This window comes from Falco peregrinus, chromosome 2 (genome assembly GCF_023634155.1).
Source record: "Falco peregrinus isolate bFalPer1 chromosome 2, bFalPer1.pri, whole genome shotgun sequence".
Lineage (NCBI taxonomy): Eukaryota > Metazoa > Chordata > Aves > Falconiformes > Falconidae > Falco > Falco peregrinus.
Genome location: NC_073722.1, coordinates 11,820,063 through 11,839,345, shown reverse-complemented (window position 1 = coordinate 11,839,345; position 19,283 = coordinate 11,820,063). Strand labels below are relative to the sequence as shown.

Genomic DNA, 19,283 nt, shown 5'->3' with positions numbered 1-19,283 from the left:
AACTTGAGGAGTCTTTTCCAGCTGTACAAATTGGAATGTGATGGTTTTTTTTTCTTCTGCTTCTCTTCTCCTTTTCCTAGATGCCAATGGTATAGTCAGAGTGCAGACAAACCCCCATATGTTTTATGCCATGTTGATAGTCGCTGACATAAACCCTGTCTTGGGGTTCCTCCAGTGGAAATGGAGGAGTGGAAAATCCTCTTGAAGAGCTGAGAAGTACATTAAATTCTTGTTCTGTAGGCTGACTTCGTTTTTGTATCCCCCTAATTACAGAAGGGTACTAGGGGAATACTTGTCACAAGAAGTGGCTTTGCGCCTAGAAGGACGTTCGTCACTCTGCAGCGTGTATTTGGGAAGGGTCAGAACATGGAGCTGTCAGCAGTTGGTGTGAGCCCCCCAGATCCTGGACAGGAGGCTACGTTACAAACTTATCACAGCTGAGATAGCTTGCTATCGAAGGTTGTATGCCTTTTGAAAATTATTTATATCCTCCTTTCCTTCGGTGTCATAAAATGGACTGGCATTTCCATTCCCTGTTTAAGCAAGTATGAGGAGAAAATTCTGAGCTCTCGTCCTGCCTCTGCTGAACAGATGTAGGTTGTAGTGACTTGGAACGCCCTCCCACACTTGTGTTCAAGAGCTGAGAATGGGCGCTGGATTGAACAGGCTCCTGTGCTATATAGCAGGTCATGTGGATTAGCTGCTTTCAGAACATAAATATTTATGGAAGCTTTACCAAATTTAACAGAATGAATGAATATGTGCAGGTTACGTTACACCATCTGTAATATTTGCTTGTAATGCAGGTCGTTCATCAGCTACGTATATATGGGGAACAGAAAAGTGTTATCTTTAAAAGTGCATTTCTAATATTTAAATGCTTTCTGATTATAGGAAACACGACTTACTTATGGGAGTTTCTTCTGGACCTTCTCCAGGACAAAAATACTTGTCCTCGATACATTAAATGGACTCAGCGAGAGAAGGGAATCTTTAAACTTGTGGACTCAAAAGCTGTCTCCAAACTATGGGGAAAACACAAAAACAAACCTGACATGAACTATGAGACTATGGGAAGAGCTCTGAGGTAAAAACTCTTACATCCTTAAGTTATCTGCTATAATTTTAAGCCTGATTCTTAATTTTGGCTATAGAAATACAACGGTTGCCCCCTTGCTGACTTAGCTGCTTAAAAAGCATCAGAGACTTGCAGTTTCTATTGCTTTTTACGTTACCAGTTAATTTGCAGTTTAATTCCTGAAGTGTGTATATTTAAAAGGTCAGATTTTTTTTCAGCTAGATCCTTCATATACTTGCCAGTATGCTCTGCCAGCTACTTCCCCCTACCTTCTCACCTGGTAGGTTTTACTGTGGTTACTTCAGATTTTCTTGTTAGCATAGGATGAGGTTTTCTCTAAAATCTGTCACTATGTTGTTTACTATGTAATTGTAATTTTCTTGCAGATACTACTATCAAAGAGGAATCCTTGCAAAAGTTGAGGGACAGAGGCTTGTATATCAGTTCAAGGAGATGCCAAAAAATATAGTTGTCATAGACGATGACAAAAGCGAGTCCTGCAATGAAGACTTGTCAATGCCTACAGATGAAAAGTCATTGGAAAGGGTGTCGTTATCCGCAGAAAACCTTTTAAAAGCAGCAACCTCTGCACGTGGAGGAAAAAGTTCCTCTCAGTTAAGCTGTACCAGAACAGAAAAAGCAGTCACCAGAGTTGTGAATATTGCCTCGCCAGCGCATGATACATCGTCATCTCGTCCCTCAACTACCACTACTACTGTCCCAGCAACGACAGCTCCCAGGTTTGTGTTAACATGGCTTGGGCTTGTCATTTGCTGATGACAAGCAATGTTTTGGTTAGGAAGCTAACCTTTTAGTGTTTTGGTTTGTGTTTGAAATGTTGAAAATTATTTCTGATTTGCAAGCAGCAGTGTAACATGTTAGAATACTAGGAAAGTCTAGTTTATGAGACCAGAGCCACTGGTCAGTACGCTTGTCCTCGTGCATATTTTAAAATTATGTAGAGAGACGGAAGGGGAAAAAAGGAGATAGAAATGTTGCTAATTTTCCAAAGTTCTATTGCTAGATGTCCAAAGGGTTTGGCTTTTTTTTGTTAGGTGGTTTGTTTTGGGCTTTTTAAAAGTTTTTGTTTTGGTTTTAAATTTCTGATTTGGTTTTAAAGAACCAATTAAAAATCTGTAAATCCTAGATCTGGCTGTCCCTGTTGTCATCTCTAGTGGTGCCCTGTGTTCTGGCTTAAACGCACCTGTCTGTATTTTGCAGGACTGTACGTGTGGCAATGCAAGTGCCTGTTGTAATGACCTCTCTGGGACAGAAAATCTCAACTGTGGCAGTGCAGTCAGTAAACACAGGGTCACCATTAATAACCAACACAAGTCCAACAACAGCAACAACTCCAAAGGTAGTAATCCAGACAATCCCTACTGTGATGCCAACCTCTGCTGAAAACGGAGATAAAATCACAATGCAGCCTGCCAAAATCATTACAATCCCTGCCACGCAACTTACGCAGTGTCAGTTACAAACAAAAACGGGCCTGTCTGGGTCAGGAAGTATTAACATCGTGGGAACCCCGTTGGCTGTTAGAGCACTAACCCCAGTGTCTATAGCTCACGGGACACCGGTAATGAGACTATCAGTGCCTGCTCAGCAGGCGTCTGGCCAGACTCCTCCCAGGGTGATTAGTGCAGTTATAAAAAGTCCAGAAGTTAAATCAGACACAGCGGCTTTAAAACAGGAACATGAAGTGAAAACACTGCAGCTGGTAAAAGAAGAGAAGCCGGCAGATGGAAGCAAGACTGTGACCCACGTAGTGGTAGTTAGCACGCCCTCAGCTATTGCCCTTCCTGTAACAATGAAAACAGAAGGAATCCTAACGTGCGAGAAATGAAGAATAGGTTGCTTCCAGCATGGACTTCTAGACTGTTACGGTTTTGAATATACTGACATAACTGGGGGAGGGAAGTGGATGTGATCACCAAGTCGAAAAGGAGAGTTTTGAAATGTTAATAAACATGTTGAAGACTTACTGGAAAAAAAAATTATTTTCCCGTGTTTCAGTGGGAATTGAACCACATTGATATGCTGACAAAAACTGTCTCTTCCAGTTGGGAAACAGCTGAAACAATGGAGAAGGAAAGATAGAGGGACTGAAAAGGGACCAAACAGTTCACTACGTTACCTGTTACCAAGTTACACTAAGACCTGGAACACTAAACGAGAGTTGTGTGAGAGGTTTGCCTTGGTTTTTAGTTTTCAGGGGGAGGGGAAAGTCTCATTGTTACAAACAGCAAATTTGATGCATTTTATATGCATACCAGCAATTACTACTGTGTGCCCACAGTACTCAACTGGTGCTATGTGAAAAACTCTGCTACTTAGGTATTGTAGAATGTGAAATAAAGGAGGAGATTAAAGAGCTTCTAAAAGAAGACAGAGACCTAGAGGGATTTTTGTATCATACAGCTTAAGCAGATTCAAAATGAAAGCCTTAGACTGATTTTCAGTTACCTTTCTTGAAATAAGCTAATGGCTTGTTTGTGTAAAGCTTTTTTATTAAAACAAATTTTTTTAAAATCTTGTACCTAGCACAGTATTGTTATAGAATTACATGTAACATATTTTGTATGGTAGTTAAAAGCCTGTCTAAATTTCTTAATTGTGGACAAAATAGCAGCAGGCTTGCTGCCTTCTGCTGTAACATGCCTGTGTCTCTCACTTAGCCTTGACATCTGTGCATACATTACAGTTTCAGCTCTACCCTGTCACTTGAAAGGTCACGCCCAGCATGAGCTTTTGTCAGGTAGTTCTTAACCTGTAAAATTTTTTTAGTTGAAGTTAAGAGGGAAGTACCAGTGTTCAGAATGAACTATAATAGTTTGTATATTCAACATTTGAAGTATATTCTATTTTGTTGTACTCTTGTTTCAAAGTGTATTCAAGTAGGTTTTACTGAAATATAGAAACAAAATTTAATGGTGTTCAGTCTGCTTTGTATTTTTTGCTTTTTCTTCTTTTCAACCTATAAATGTTTTTTTCTGCTTATTTGAAACCTTCCAGGCATTCAGCCTAAGGTAGCTGATAGAGTGTGGAAATTGGGAACTCCTCTCTACTCTGGTACTCGGAACAGCTGACCAGCTCTCACGCTGAAATGTTTTTCATTGAAATGTCTTTCATTGAAATGTCTGTGAAACTTGCAGTAGTCGGTGAGGTAACTTCTGACAGGGTTCTACTTCTCTTAGTCTTTTTCAGGACGGTGAGCATACACAGTGTTCCTGCATTGTGGCTAATCACGTGCGTGCTTGTGGAATAACTTTGAGTAGCTTAAGAGGTTACTGCCCTCCAGCAGACAGGCGGGTGGTAACTGTGTGTGCTCCCAGCTGCTTTCATGCAAAGAAGGCTTTTATTTATTTTTTTTATTTGCTTAAATAACTCTGAACGTCAGTAACCTGTAGAGCTCTGTGAACTACCTAACTGTTCCTCCAGCTACACCTTAATTTCCTAAGGCTGCGCTGCAAGGCAAGGTAGGAATGAGCAGACTTGGCTACTCCAGCGTACTGATCTGACGATCTCACAGAAGCAAGCTGAAAGTACCAGTAAGTAGAAACTGTGAGAAGAGAGAAATACAGAGTTATACTGCTGGTCCTTTTGGTGGTGTTGCTGTTAATGTTTCCAACTGGTGGTATTTTGACTTCAGCAAAATTAAGTGACTCCCCCACCCCACCCCCACCCCCCGAATGAAGTAAGTATCTAAATAGATTTTCTATTTAGAACTGCACTGAAGTTACGGGTATCATGATACATTACTGTGGGGTAAAGCTCGGGTGAGAACACACTGTACGCAAATTGCTCCATAGTTGCAATCCGCGTGCAAGAGTTCGGCTTAAAATAGATGCCGGGTAGCTTACCCTGCTTTCATGGGGACCGTGCTGGTGCTGCAACAATGACTAGAGAAGCAGCACATCAGTTTGTGGGTAGCCAGGTGCCCAGTGGCACCCCCGGTTCCCAGTAAGGTGCCCTGGAAAGTCTTCAGAGCCAGGGGCTCGGGTAATCTTGAAATAATTTAAGTCTAAATGCCCATTTAAGTACTTCATGCCTGGAGGAGCAATTTTAACAGAAATCTGGAACTGGGGGTCTTCAATTACAATAAAGGAGGCCTGAATTAAAATACCGAAAAGCGAGTTACCTCTAGAGTCCTAGCAGTAATCCTTGTTCTTCCCTCCGACTGAGAAGTAAGAAATGTGGGAATAGCTCCATGCAGCCAGGCCAGCATATGGGGAACTTTGCAAGTCTTCTGAAAAAGGGATTCTTTTTCATACTCTTAAGCAGGGAAGCAAAGTTGAAGAGCAAATGAATGAACAAGGTGAAACAGGTAAGTGTGGTGTAGAAGGCAGCAAACCCTTCCGCCAGCAGTTAAAACCAAAGAAGCAAAGGTTCTTACAGATGAGCTGTGTTTCTGGCCTGGGAAAGAGGACAAAGACTCCTTGGCAGAAGGAGATGCAGGAGAAGAAAGAGGATTTATGTTGCCAGGAAAGATAGGACAGGAAGGGAGGTCCTGGGGAGCTTGGCGATGGCTTGACTAATTCAGTAGTCTGAGAGGCAGAAATCTTCTGGGTAATGGGAAACAGAGCAGTGTGAAGAGAAGAGGGGGGTAGAACAAATTGGAGCTAGAAGATGAGAGAAAAGTAATAGCATTTTAAAACCCACATTTATAAGTCTTCTGTAAGAAATCCTTCTCTAAATGGCTGTTACTTGGTCATGTATGAAAGAGCCGCTGTATCTCAGTGCGGAGTGTCTGTCTGGAGTATTTGTAGTCGAGACCTTTCCAACACCTAATTTAGATACACTGGAAGTCAAATGGGGACAGACTTTTCTTGGAAATAGATAAGGATCTCCAGCTGATGGTCTCCTTATCTTAAGTTAGAGCCAAGACTTCCATTGTGTAACAGCAAAACCGAAAGGATCGCAGGCCCCGTCTCGGCTACTGGTGGCAGGCTGCTCGCAGCAGCTCCCGGGCGCTGCTGTTGCTGTCGGTGCTGTGTCTTGCTACAGAACTGGCGATGGCCGCCTGGCTCTCGCCCCCGGCCACCCGGCGAGCGGCACTGGAGGACGTTAACCAAAAGTTTGTTAAGCGTTTTGAGAACCTCAATCTGTACGAGGATGCGCTGTAACTGAAATGGAAAGGGTTCTTAACCCGGCTTTGAGCAGTAAAAGAGTGTTTTTATTAACCTTCCCGTGTGTGCCTTTGTATTCTTCTCTTTTGTGTTTGTACTTCTAGCTAGCAGCTAAATTAAAAAAAAAAAGACAGGTTTTTTGTGAGTCGGGGATTCCAGCGGGTCTGTTTTAAGCACAGCTCTCCAGCGTTGCTTTGCGGGTGCGTGGCTCCTCTGAGCTGTTCCGAGGTCCCGTTGTTCGTCAGAGGTGGTATGTAATCCGGGTGACAAGCCGTGCTCCTTGCAAGAGGCAGACTCTCCCTGGGGGTTTCTGCAGCTAAATGTCGGGGCGAGATTCCCACCCGTAACTGAAAGTCTGGGATTGTTCTCTGGCTCTCTGCAAGCTCACTCTTTATCGTGGCTGCTTTAAGCAGATCTAAGCAATTACGATGGGGGCAAGAAATATTTTTACTGGTGGTGTTGGAGGATGTGACTTCAGGAGGAGGGAGCTTTGGTCAGGTTTGTAATATCTGAAATGGGCAAAGGGACAGTAAAACAGTGAAGTCCCCAGCTATACTCCTAGACTTCTGCAAACTGTTGAAAAACGCATTTTGTCCATGCGTCGAAGCAGCACTAGGTTTTACATGTGAAACGGGTGGCTCATATAGAAGAGTCCAGGCTTAATTTCTCCTCGGCAAGTGTAGTAACTTCTCTAGATGTGTGAGTGGAATGAAACTCTCATGTGAAGTGAGCAGGCTTTGTACAGAAGGCATTGAAATATAACACAGCCATGGTACCACGGATTCTATAGATGTAAATACCAACACTTATTTTTCAAATTACTATTGTAAGTTACAGGACAGGCTGGGTAATGCTGGGTAATCCACAGGGGAAAAGCTAACTGTTGCAACCCAGAATAAAGATCTGAATATCAAAATTTCTGGGTTGTGGCAAGGAAAGTTGAAAGGGGAATGCTATCCCGGAGACCGGTCTTTTTGTTACTGTCTCTTGGACAAAGCGCGTCTCGCTTAGCAAAGGGTTCTGTGCCTGGATGTAACCCAAGGGATCTGGGAGGAGGGTGCTGTGGGGAAGGCTGAGATCTTGGGAGCCTCTGCTAATTGATTTAATGAAATTTAGGACTTTGGAGAATTACATCTGAGCTGATCGAGGATCAGTGAGCCAGGGGCAGTCAGGAGTTGATAAGAAAGCAGAGAGGTGTTTGAAGCCTCGGTTCTTGTTCACCTGCCGTGTGCAGCAGGGGTCTCAGTGACGCGTGAAGGTTGGCGCAGCCAGAACAAGCTGAATTCCATTTCTGCCTGGTAGAGCCAGTTCAAGTAGCGGGTATTAAGCTCATTAAGTGAAGAAGGTCCAAGTGATGCTATCTACTGCTGATCTAATTGTTCTCTAGGAGAGATAGCGTTTTAATAAGCTTGCAACAGCTTCTGCCTTTCAGCAAATTAATTAAGTGGGTCATTTCTTCCTTTAGCTAGCTTGAGGGTGAGGGAAAACTGTCACTGCTAAAGCTAATGCAGCTTTTCTTCAAGATTAGAGCAAGGGATCTGTTGAGACTTTTTTTAGCCTTGGTGTGCTTGTAAGGCAGAAGGCCACAAGAAGAGCTTTGAAGACATTTTTTACTGTTAAGAGTCATACTGCTACATAGGAAGAAAAAAAAAAAAGAAACCCTTCCTGCTGCTTCCTATGAAAAATATTCAGTGTACTGGTATTTATAGCAGGCAAAAGCATTTCAGTGCTGCAGGCCTGCCTCTTGCTGCATAAAACAAAGCAAGAGCAATATTTCATTTAAGTTTTCCAAAAGAGCCTGTCTGCAAAATACATTTTTATAGCAAGTACTGGAATAAAAGGGCGAAGCCGATTGGGAAGTTACCAGATAATTTCTGTGCCGTGTCTACCTTTTATTAAAATACAGCAGAAAAGGGTTCACCGTTACGCTGTGGCAGGGGGGTGTGATTTTCTGAGTGATAACCTAAGAACTGCCTTGCGGTGGGGAGAGACCCCAGCCTGTTCGCAGTCATTCCACCCTCCCCTCCCCTCCCCTCCCAAATTACCCTTTAAGGACGTGAAGCGGTGGACATCCACTGTCACATGTCCAGGGTGAGATAAGAATCTCGGCCCTTTCCACTTTGGAAGAGCTCTGCAAGGATAGCAATAGCATACAAATCATGCTGCTCCCCACAGTCTGGTTTCTTTTTGTTGGAGAGTGAGCGTTGAAAGCAAGGGTCTGAGTAAAATGGCATAAGAACCTTCCAGATACTAAATATCGTCACCCTGGGAGAGTGATGGTGGGAGTTTCATAGCTGTGACACTTTAGCTCCTGCTGGTAAAGCAAAGTGTCCCGTAACGGGTGCTGTGGCTCTGTGCCCTGGCAGTGGCGGTGCAGTACCACGCTAACGGCCACCCTGGGCTGTCCTTAGGAAAACAGAGCTGCCTGTGCAAAAGTAAAATGGAAATTAAGGGCTTTTTGTTGTTGTTGTGGGTTTGTTTGGTTTGAGGTTTTTTTGGGTTCTGGGGTGGGTTTTTTTTTTGTTTTAAATACAGAGCTGAATGCAGTATTGTCCTTGCTCTCAAGGCAACGCACATTTTCTACCACAAGTGTAGTTTCTTCTAGAAACTGCCTACAGGGTCTGAATGGAAACTCCAGCTTCTGGTGTGACTTTCTGTGGTAGATAAGCAAGGATTTGATTTATTAAAGGTGCCACGTGTTGCTTTTAGAAGTGTTTAGCTACAGATGACTAGATATCTCCATTAACGGGCAAGTGGATTATTTCTCCTCCTCTCAAAGACCATTTGAGGACAGAGCCTAAGAGAAGATAACCCTCAAGGAGAAGCACTGCATCTCCCCTCAGAGAGCAATTGAGGGCAACCAGCACCATGAACAGAGGAAGCTGTCTCAGTCTAGCTGGTGTGAAATGCTTACAGCAGCTCAAAGGTCTGCCTTTCTGTGGGGCATCAGGAGCTCCTCATCCCTGGCCCAGAATCTCCCCGAAAGGAGCCACCCCTTCTGGCTTCCAGGGACACAATTTGCTCTTTCTGAAATGCCAGCTGAAGGAGGCCCTGGCTGGCAGTAGTTGATGCCACATCATCCTGGGAAGAGCATTCACCAAGGAAGCCAGGCTCCTTGGTTGTAAAATCCTTTCTGTCTGCAGAATTCCAAATCCACGCTTGCTAGAGGAATCTGTCATCCCAGGCTGGTTAGAGGGGCCTCAGCTCTTTGCTCAGAAGCAGATCATCGCTCTCATTCCGCAAGTGTCAGGAACACATGCAGAGCATGTTACAGCTGTGCACCACAGCACTTCACACATTTGCCTGAAAGGGAATGTTTGTGTGGGAATTCGGGACTTCTGGTGGCCAGACTCTGCTTTGCTACCAGCAACGCAAGTACAGTAACTTACGGGTTGTGTGAAACACCTACCTCGGCATTTCTTGCTCTTCAGATGATGTTTTAAAATACAAATACAGCTGTCTGTTGTGCCCTGTTTGGGCACTTCAAGTTTGAGAACGCACTTGCCATGAAAGCAAAGCAGCCGTGCCAACTTTTAAAATTAGGACTGCAGGGTCAGGGGAAAGAGGTCTGGAGCAGGTGGCGTCACCACTGCCTTGAAGCTTGAACAGTCAGTAGCTGAAAGAGATCAACTGCTACCGACAGGGAAATGAACCAGATGGCAGCAGAGAGACATAACTTTTTTTTTTTCCAGAGACTTTTATTAATAAACACTTTGAACACTTTACTATGGGCCTTACTCTACATGGAAGTACTGCTTTATTTCTTCTCCCTCATCTTTTCCAGCTATCTAAACGTCAGCCCAACTCCAACTGTTGTCTCTCTTCCCTCCTCTCTCCCCACCTCATTTTCCAGCATAGTGGCACATTTACAATCCATATATGCAATACCAATGAGCGCTACTCCATGCACCAGAGTTACTGTATAGCACAGCCCTGTTGTCGCTTGGGTGCTTCGCCAGAGTTGCCACGGAGAGAGGCTCCTGAACACTGCTGCTGTATGATTTCAAGTCAGATGCAGGATCACCAGTTTCTCTCAATAAATAGATTTTATCTTCTAACAGGTTCCAGTGTAGCTTTAGATTCTGAAGATAAATAAAATGAAGTCTTTCAACATAAAGATTGGCCCTTTACAGAAACAGCAAGATTGACAAGACTACAAATTTAAACCATTCAAGTAATACTTGAAGCAGAGGAGGAAATACTCCCTGGTTAGGTGTTGTCTGGAGAGGAGCACAAAATAAACAAAGGTAATGGTCACTGGGTATACATACCTACAGGCCATATGTGCAACTGACACATGCACATTCATCTGGAAAAAGGAGGATATTGCTGTACGATGTGGTTAGCCTGTATTTCCTCACTTGCTCTTACGGGAGGGGGTCCACCTCACGCTGCACTATTATCCATTCACTTTTAATGGAACAGTCATCTCAAGTCATGTAAGAGTGAAAAGACACGCATGAGCTTAGATTTGTTCATGTCTAAACTGCATTAAACTTCCTTCCTATTGCAACAGAAAAGACAGAACACAATCCCACCGGGTAGTCGAGCCTCGTTCCCTTCAGTACTTGCACAAGCTTAACATGAAATAAATTAAGTCAGCATGCTGTCAGGGCAGGTTGTTTTACAAACACAAGTGTTTTGATTTAAATACTAAGGCCTCCGCATTCATTAGAGGATTAAATCCTTACGCATGGGGGTTGGTGAAAGGACAAAGCTCATTTGCCTTCTGGTTGTCAAACCCTGACAGGGCAGGAACACCGCGACGAGAACACCCACTCCTTTCTTCCTCCCTCAGAGGCTCCAGATGAACAAGTGCTGAATGGCAAGTGCAACTGCAAACAAGTGCCCATAATAACGTTTAGTCAACAGTATTTCCTCATCCTTCAACAGCTTCCAGCTTCAAAAGTTTTCTCTAAAATAAAATAGTGAGTTAAGACACTGCAATACCAGGTGGCATTCCAACGCATTACAGCAGTCTGTCGGGGTCTTGATTAAAACTAAAGTCACACACCAGAGAGAGGTGATCGGAAGGGTAATTGAACGATGGCAGCCTGTTGGGCCCAATCTGCTCTTCAGTCAGCAAGCCCAGGGCTGAGTTCACATTCAAGGCGTGCTGGGAATACCAGATATAATCCAGCGTGTGCCGGCACTCTCCCGAGGGCCGGATCTTCCAGGTGGTGTATGGGGGCTCCGACTGCCCGTCAGGGCTCAGCAGCTTGTATGCGCTGTTCAAGTTGAGGCTGGAGTTGGAAAATTCTCTGTAGACCTCCTCAGTTGGCTCCGCATTGAAGTCTCCACAGATGATCAGAGGGATCTTTGCACCCTGGGTAATACTCTTCAGGTTCTGGAGGAGATCGCAGCCTTGTGCGGACCGAAACCTCTCCCAGCCGGTGCGGGCTTTCAGGTGAGTGACAGCAATGCAGAACAGTCTTCCAGTTTCATTGCACTTCAGCGTCTGAGCTATGGCCACTTGGTTGGTCTTCAGCTTCATGGCGGTGAGACGGATGTTGGCGCTGTTGATGAGCTCAAAGCGGTCTTTGAGGAAAAACAGGGCGCAGCCATCCGGCCCGTTGTTCTGCTCCACATCTAGGCACGGGGACCACGGCTTCGGGAAGAAAGTACACTGGTAGCCGAGTCGGCTGAGGAGCGGCTCAAAGGTATCAAAGTAGTGGTCGACTTCTTGCAGGCACAAGATGTCAGGCTTGTACGCAAGGATTTCCTCCAGGATGAGGCACTTCCTCTCTTCCCATTTCAGAGCTTCCATAGGGCACTGAACAAAGTTGTCTTTGCCTTCTCCGAGAGCTGAAATCGGCAGGAAGGGGGGGCAATAAAAAAAAATATTAGAAGTTACCAATAGCTAAACCAGGCTGTCTTCCTCCAGGTTTTGCAAAGGCTCTCGGGAGCCAGCTGCCACCGTGCAGCAGCCAGCGGCTGCTTGCATCCCCGCATGAGGGCAGGCAGCCTGTCACACTGCAAGGGGTTATAATGGGGGGCAGCACGAGGCTTTTGTAATGCTTTGCTTTCCCTGTACAACCCTGCACATCAGTTTACATGCAGGTGATGGGTATTCCAGGAGCAGCTGCTGACTTCAAGGGTGCCAGGCTTGCCAATGGGTGCGAGAACCCCTTCTCTAAACACTGAAGTCTCTCCAAAAAACTCAAGTTCCCTTTACAGATACAAGTTAAAGAGATTCCTTCCCCCTGTTCCCAGAAGTCACTACACTGTGGCAAGTGCTTCCACATGTGGCAGCCACAGCTTAAGCCTGAGGAAAAAAAAAATGCAGTGGTATAGGAGTGACTTAACTGCAGAATGTTAAGGCAGTCGGTCCCTACATGGGGGATTTCCCACCCCAAAAGACTTTAAGATGAGGCTGTTGCATAAGTCAATTTACAAACTTGATTTTAGGGGTCTGAGGAAAAAAAAAAAAAATCAGTTAAAATTACTTTGAAGAACTAAGAATTCCTGTAACACATCTGAATCCCTGAATAGTTCACTGATAAACTAATTCGAAAACTCTACAGAAGCTTTACGAAGAACAGAACTTAGTCAAGGATGAGTCTTTTTTGGGGGGGTTGACAGCTACCTGGAAGTGACAGGTCACAGTATTTTGAAAACACTGTGTTCGGACAGGCATTCAGCGCTATCCTTGGCATCACAGTTGCAAGGAGACACCTTTTTTCCTTTCCTATGGAACAGAAGGCAAGCCACTATTTCAAGCGCTGAAAATCTCCCCGCCCCTCGGTCAACTTGTGCCTCGTGTAGTTCACCTCTCCCCCTTTGCTCTGCCAGTCCCAGGCATGCCTAACTACACAGACACCGCTGCATTTAAAGGTTTTCATTGCTGCATTTGACCTCAAGGTCACACCTTGAGCTTAGAGGCAGCTCCTACCTTGGGCAAGGATGTTCCACTGCATGACCCGAATAGGGCGGTGGTTACTGGCAGTGTTTTTCTTCAGGTCCACAAAGTTCCTCTGAAACCGGGGTGGCCGTTTCTGCAGAACAATCTGACATTCCTCCAACAAATCCTTGGGGTCTATAGGATCCAGCCGTGCTGAGTCTGGCTGCTCCAGGCAGTCCTGGTGCTGGGACACGGCACTGCTGCTCAGCGTCTTGGCGAGCGCACTGTAGAGCCGACTGGTGCTGTTTCCCATGGAACACACTGGAAAGGAGAAAACGGTGTTAGAGACAACCACCATAACTCTTCCCACCACTTAGGTGCCTTACGGATAACCTCATTACAGTGCCAGCAGTTCATGGTTTGTGCGGGAGCCTGTTCCTGCACCCGAGGTAAAATAAGGATACAGAGACAGGGTTAGTTCTGCCCACAGTCTCCTCGTGTTTTGCCTCATCTCAGGGGCTGCTCACCCCCGCAGCACGCAAACGGGCCGGTTTAAGAGATCGTGCAGGTGTCTTCTAAGGGAAGAAAGGAGTCTTTCATCCAGAATAGCAGGGCTAAGATTAACTTCTGCATGTCTTGTGGGAAACAGAACAGAGTGTCCTTTTCCCCTCCTCACAGAGGAGAGAGCCCAGCAGGGAGACAGATACTGCCTGCTCCTTATTTCGTGTGCAGTTTGTCTCGGATGGAGATGGCACCTCACAGCTGGACACCCTCTGCCTGCCGGGGCTCCCTCCGGGCTGCAGCACAGCGAGCACGGTGACTCGTTCCCTCAGGCTGGTATTTCATAGGAACCTCGACCCACGGCTTCATTCACCCCAAAAGGAGCAACATTTTCACGAGCGCAGAGCGGCCAAATGCTTCTGCTGCCTTAGACCTGGGGATGTGGAGCAGAGCAGGGGGTCTCTCAGCTCCCCTTTGCGCCCCTCGCCCTCCTTTCTCCCTTCGGCTCCTTGCTCCTTCATGCTGTGCCCCCGCTCGGCAGCTTCCAGTGCACCCCATGGTCCTCCCCAGGCCCCCACAACCCCCTGCTCCCTCAGCCGTCTCAAGCACACCTCCCGCAAACCGCCAGCTGTGCCCCAGCCCCCCATTAACGCAGTCAGCCACCCTCCTGGCCCCGTGTCTCCTACAGGGAGGTCCGTCCCCCCCTCACTGGGCCACAGCTGCCACATGGGGAGTGTGCATGTGTCCCCCACTCTGTTTTGCCCTTTGGCTTACACGGAGTTAGGTGCAGCCCTCTTCCCTTAGCAGGGGTCAAGCAGCAGAGCTGTTCCCTTTCAGGTGGTGGCCCTCTAACTATTATGCTATAAAATACCTCCTCCTTCCCCTTCCCAAGGGCTCAACCAGTACCACCAGGCAGCTGCAAACGCCCCGAGGCTTGCTTACTGCAAACACACCCAAGATGTGAGGGCTAAGGGCCAGGCTTCTGGGTAGCCGTGGAGGAGTTTGCCCAGGGTTCATGATATCCCTCCACACCTCTGCAGCAAGTCTGGGCCACATGTGTCCCAAGGTCCCTTCCAACCCTTCCTCAGGGGGGGCGTTTTGCTCTGCAGTGCCACCCTTGCCACAACAAGTTGGCGAGAACTTGAAAAGAGGCTGTTTGTGCTTTTCCATGCTTGGCGTCTGCCCCAGTAGCACTCCTGGACACTTGATTTCCCTTCAAACACGGGCAGGAAGAGCAGTGCTTGCACCACAGCAGAGGCCACACTTCCAGAGTTTCATGGTTACCTCAACTTATTTCCCCCTGAGTGCATTTTGCAAAGGTAATCTTGAGCAAAAGAATTTCAGTGTTGCATTGCTGTTGGCCCACAGCAGGTTTTACCTAAGTTTATTTGTACCTTGGAGTTACTTAAAAACGGAAAAGACTTGTCATTGCACACTCGCATCTTGCAACAGGTTTGGGGTGCCACCCAACACATCTGCATGTTTGGCCTCGGGTAGCCCAAGCTACAGCATTATGAGTCATAAAAGCTGGTGACAGATGTACAATAGTGACAGACCTGGCTAGAGGGGAAGGCAGGAAGACGGAAGCCCTAATACTTTAATAAACATACTTAGAAGGAATAAAAGAGAAAAGACAGACTCTGCAGCAGAAGCCTCACACCCTTGCCTTTTGGAAAATGGGTGCTTTTAAAGACACTAAAAAAAATTGCTGCTCTAACATATGCTTTGTATGTGCAAGCCAGTGAAATAGTGCCTCTGAACAGTTTTAAAAAAAGTCATAAACTGGGAATTGGAATTAGACATCGGATGTCTCTCTCCACCCCCACCCTTTTAGTTAAAGTACCAGGAGTTCCTCAAACTGTGATGTGAGCTTGGGCTCACAAGCACGAATGTCCTTCTAGGAGAACAGTGTTTAAGGTGCTTCAGCTTTTGCAGTCTTTTAGTACACAATTCTTGTCAAGAAGCCAAGTACTGCTGAAGTAGAAGAAATGCCATTTAATAAGGAGGGAAGCTGGCCCAAACATGAAACCCCCTAAGCAGGACCCTGACACAGCTGCGTGGAGGAGCAGGGACGAAAGCACACTGGTTACAGAGGGTCCAGCTGACACACTACCAAAGCTGCCATGCAGAAATCCAAAGAAATCTATAGAGCTTTTAAGGAAAGCTCCACAGGGAGCTCCTCGCCTGTTTTTGGGGCAGGTACCAACCCATAGTTAAGTGCTGCAGCTGAAGAGAAGTACACAGTGCTTTCTGCTACCCGAGGGATAGTCAGCTGCTGAGTACAGCCACAAGCCCTGCACAGCTCTGCCCCAGAAGCACGCCCTGCCCTTCCCTCCCGGCACAGCACTAGCCAGGCAAGTGGGAAGCCCACATGAAGGCAGTGCCCTCTGCGCAGCCCCTGCTGCGCCATGGATGAACATGGCTCTTGTAGGGCTCTCCGAAGTAATACTAGGGAGTTGTTCTGCCCCAAGAAGCAGACAGCAAGAGCCTAGGCTGCTCACTGCTTGTGACCTGGATCAGAGGGAGGATGTTGAGACAAGCAAGGTGCAATGCATCTGGAGCCAAAAGTCTACGCTACAGCTCTGAGCAGCTTATGTCTGTTAGAGCAGGGTGAATTCTAAGTTCAGTCATGCACCTGCCAGCTGCAAATGAAGCCAGAGCATCATCTAAACCACATCATCCCTGGGGTTGTGGATATCCAGCTTTTTACGGGGAGTCAGGCATAGCCTAACCCGCACAGGATGTGGTACAGCACAGATCTGACAGCTTTAGATTAAGTAATACCTCAGGAAAGAAAAAGAGCTGCTGTTTTCTTTTGAAAGCCCAGGGAAGGTTGCTGGGCTTGGGCTGTAAATCAAATGCTTTCAGGCCTCCCGTAGGGGTCTTGGGAGTCTCTGGCTGAAGGGGCACTCCTGCAGGAAGACTCCAGCTTAGGATGAGTGATGAACTGCACAAGTTCTTTGTTGCCAAAGTGCCTGAAACCACCACAGCATTGACTGGACTGTTCTGCAGAACAGGGGCCAGACCAGCAACCTGAACATTGAAACTCCAAACAAAACCCATTTGTTATTTTTTCCAACGCTTAACAAGTTCGTGGCAGCGAGGCAAGTACAAGGTCACCGTTCTGAGATCCTTACAGTCCAAGTTAAATGACCTGTAACTTGCTGGGATAATGCTGCTGCCAGTGCTGTGACACCGTGGTGCTGGTGTACACAGAGGAACAAGTGGACTCCTGAGCTTGCACTTTAGCAGCGAGGGGTGAACACAGAAGCAATTCTCATGGTGCGATGTCGCAATAGGGAACACCAGCTCAGCAATTACTATACAAGGTGCTTAAAATAATAAAAAAAAAAGTCTTCCTCCCTGCAAGGGGGGTGTCTCCACGCAGTAAGGGCAGGGAACAATTTACACTGTTCATTAAACTTCAGAACAGGGTGCAAAGTTCAAGGTCTCTTATGTCATCCAGCAACAGCACAGAAGATAAACTTCTAGCATCTCAGGCAATGAGCAGTCACAGACTTTATTTTAAGGACTTTGCTTCAAAGATAAGGGCCACAGCATGCAGGCAGACCAGAGGACTGTAGGGAGTATCAGAGCCAGGGCCCTTAACTTTTGAGTAAGGCAAACAGCATTCTGGTTTCCCTTCCTTTCATCTCGTGCCTCCCAGCACCGCTTTTGGCTGAGAGCCCCCACTTGGTTCACCACAGGGATTTCACTGCCAGGTGAACGGCTCCACAGCACCTGCAGCCCAGTCAGTAGTTACACATCAGCCTCCACAGCAGAGGCAGCCAGCAGCAGCTGGAGATGCCCTCCCTGCAACCCTCATTCTAGAAGAAACTTGGCAGACACCATCCTCATGTGACAAGACCTGTGCTGCAGGGTATCATACTACATGTACAGCCTTGTTTGGGCCAGCAATGGGGCCGCAGCCCTGCAGCACCTGCATTCAAAGCAGCAGTTGTTGCTGTTGCTTTGAGTTAGAGTCCCGATTTTGGCGCTTACGCCAGTTTTACGTACAGGGAAGTCTGGATTCTCATGTGGGAGTTAGGAGAGCTTGGCACAGCAAGGAAAGTGCTGCTTAGTCAACAGGCAGCACCAGAAATAGGAGGGAACCTCAAATCCTGCCTTAAGTAATACACAAAATCAGTACTTGGCACAAGCTCTGGAGATCCTTTCCCCCCCACTCGTTAAAGTGCTCTGCTCATGGGCTTGACTCTGCCAGCTCGCAGGCACATACACATAAGCTCCTCTTCCCCGTAGCAGCATGAAGCTTCAATCCTCCTGTTTAGCATCCTGGCCTGGCTTCAAGAGGAGGAACGGCAGCACCCTGCCCCAGCTGGCTCGTCCAGCCCTCCTGCAACAGCACCAACAGGGAACCAACACACATCGCTCCAACCCCAGCAGAGGACGGCAAGGAAAAGTAGATCTCCTGCACGCCAGGCAAGTGAGACGGCCTCGGCTGCTGCATAAAGCGTGCTGGACACATCGCCTCTCCCGCCAGCAGCAGCCTGGAGGAAAAGCAGCTGCTTCCCTGGCGTTCACCGGGAGCCTGTGCTGCTGCTGCGCACATCTGCCCACCGGGAGAGGCGAGCCGCTGAGCAGGAGATGTGGCTCGAGGCTGGAGCGGGACTGGGGGGTCCCGGTGGGCGCATTACCCCACGGCGCGGCGGGAGCTGCGTGCCAAGGTGCCGGCGTGCCGTGACCTCCCGGCACAGCACACACCCAAGGACATGCGGTACCTTGAATGCTTTCCAGGTCTCGTTTTAGGAACGGGATAAAATCATTTAACGGGACAGACAAGCAGGAACGTGATGGCTTCGCACAGCCGCCTTCGCCTGCCCGAGGGTCACCCGCGCCTTTCCCACTCGCGGTCTCCAGTAGAAAAAACCCACCGCCAGTCCCGTTCCCCGCAGGGGGCAACACGCCGTAGGAGGGCTCGGCCAGCCGACGGGAGGCGCTTGGCGGCGCGACACCGACCCGCCGGGACACGGCAGGAGCCTGTGCCCGCCCCACGCGGCCGACCCCAGCCCGGGCACGCAGCGAGTCCCGCCGCTGCCGGGCCCCGACCCGTGGCGCGGGCCGCTTTGCTACCGGGCGCCGCTCGCCGTCGCCTCCCCAGGGAAGCCTGCGGGTACCGCCTGCACGGCCCCGGGGATGAGAGCCCCGGTGCTCGCTCCGACGGCAGCACCCGGCCCGCCTCCCGGCAGCGAGCGCTCCCAGCTGGGCTGCTTCCTTCCCCGCCCGGTACCCACCTGTGCGGGGCGAGGGCCCCGGGGCGGGCGGCCCACCCGCCGCTGCTGCTGCCCGCGGGGCGGCGGGGTCGAGAACCGGTGGGGAGGCGCGCGGCCGCGACGAGGGCAGGAGGGAGGCGGAGGCAGGGGCGCAGCAGAGGGCGGGCAGCGCCGAGCAGAGGCAGCGCGCAGGGCTCTGGTACATGCTCCCGGCGAGGCGGGCGGAGCGGGACGGGACCAGACGGGACACACAGCGGCTCCCACGCCCGCCCTGCGGAGCCGCTTATAGAGGCGGCGGAGCCCCGCGCGGCCGGTACATCCGGCACCTACCACCCGCACCCGTGGGGGGGGAGGCGCGGACACACCGCGGGCACCGCCGCCCTCCCCGAGCCCGCCTGCGGGGAGCGCCGTGTGCCGCGGCCGCTCCGCGCCTCCCGCTGCCGCGGGCCGGGGGAGCCGCGCCGGGAGGGCCGCGCCCCGCGGCCGCTCACCACCCTCCC

General features: G+C 48.5%; 2 protein-coding genes across 9 annotated transcripts in view; one reads left to right on the top strand and one right to left on the bottom strand.

The window, feature by feature from the left end:
• Nucleotides 1–4,016, top strand: part of ELF2 (E74 like ETS transcription factor 2) — a 39,434-nt gene extending 35,418 nt beyond the window's left edge. For all 8 annotated transcript variants that reach the window (XM_055795047.1, XM_055795046.1, XM_055795050.1 and 5 more), the window contains 3 exons: nucleotides 895–1,087; nucleotides 1,465–1,818; nucleotides 2,300–4,016. In XM_055795047.1, coding sequence (XP_055651022.1) covers nucleotides 895–1,087; nucleotides 1,465–1,818; nucleotides 2,300–2,927 — 1,175 coding nt within the window. In that variant the 3' untranslated portion in view covers nucleotides 2,928–4,016. The remainder of the gene's footprint in view (nucleotides 1–894; nucleotides 1,088–1,464; nucleotides 1,819–2,299) is intronic.
• Nucleotides 4,017–10,748: 6,732 nt separating this feature from the next.
• Nucleotides 10,749–19,107, bottom strand: NOCT (nocturnin). The gene is made up of 3 exons (XM_055795053.1): nucleotides 18,805–19,107; nucleotides 13,103–13,372; nucleotides 10,749–12,015 (listed from the first exon to the last, which is right to left on the bottom strand). The coding sequence occupies exons 1-3, from the start codon at nucleotides 18,986–18,988 to the stop codon at nucleotides 11,180–11,182; spliced, it is 1,290 nt and encodes a 429-aa protein (XP_055651028.1). The 5' UTR covers nucleotides 18,989–19,107; the 3' UTR covers nucleotides 10,749–11,179.
• Nucleotides 19,108–19,283: the final 176 nt, after the last annotated feature.

Bases quoted from the DNA above. Each gene is read 5' to 3' on its own strand.
- NOCT (XM_055795053.1), bottom strand. From the start codon at position 18,988: ATGTACCAGAGCCCTGCGCGCTGCCTCTGCTCGGCGCTGCCCGCCCTC. The intron at 13,373-18,804 runs GTGGGTACCGGG...TCTCCTTTCCAG, and splicing joins GGGGCCCTCGCCCCGCACAG to TGTGTTCCATGGGAAACAGC. The intron at 12,016-13,102 runs GTAGGAGCTGCC...TGCCGATTTCAG, and splicing joins GTGGAACATCCTTGCCCAAG to CTCTCGGAGAAGGCAAAGAC.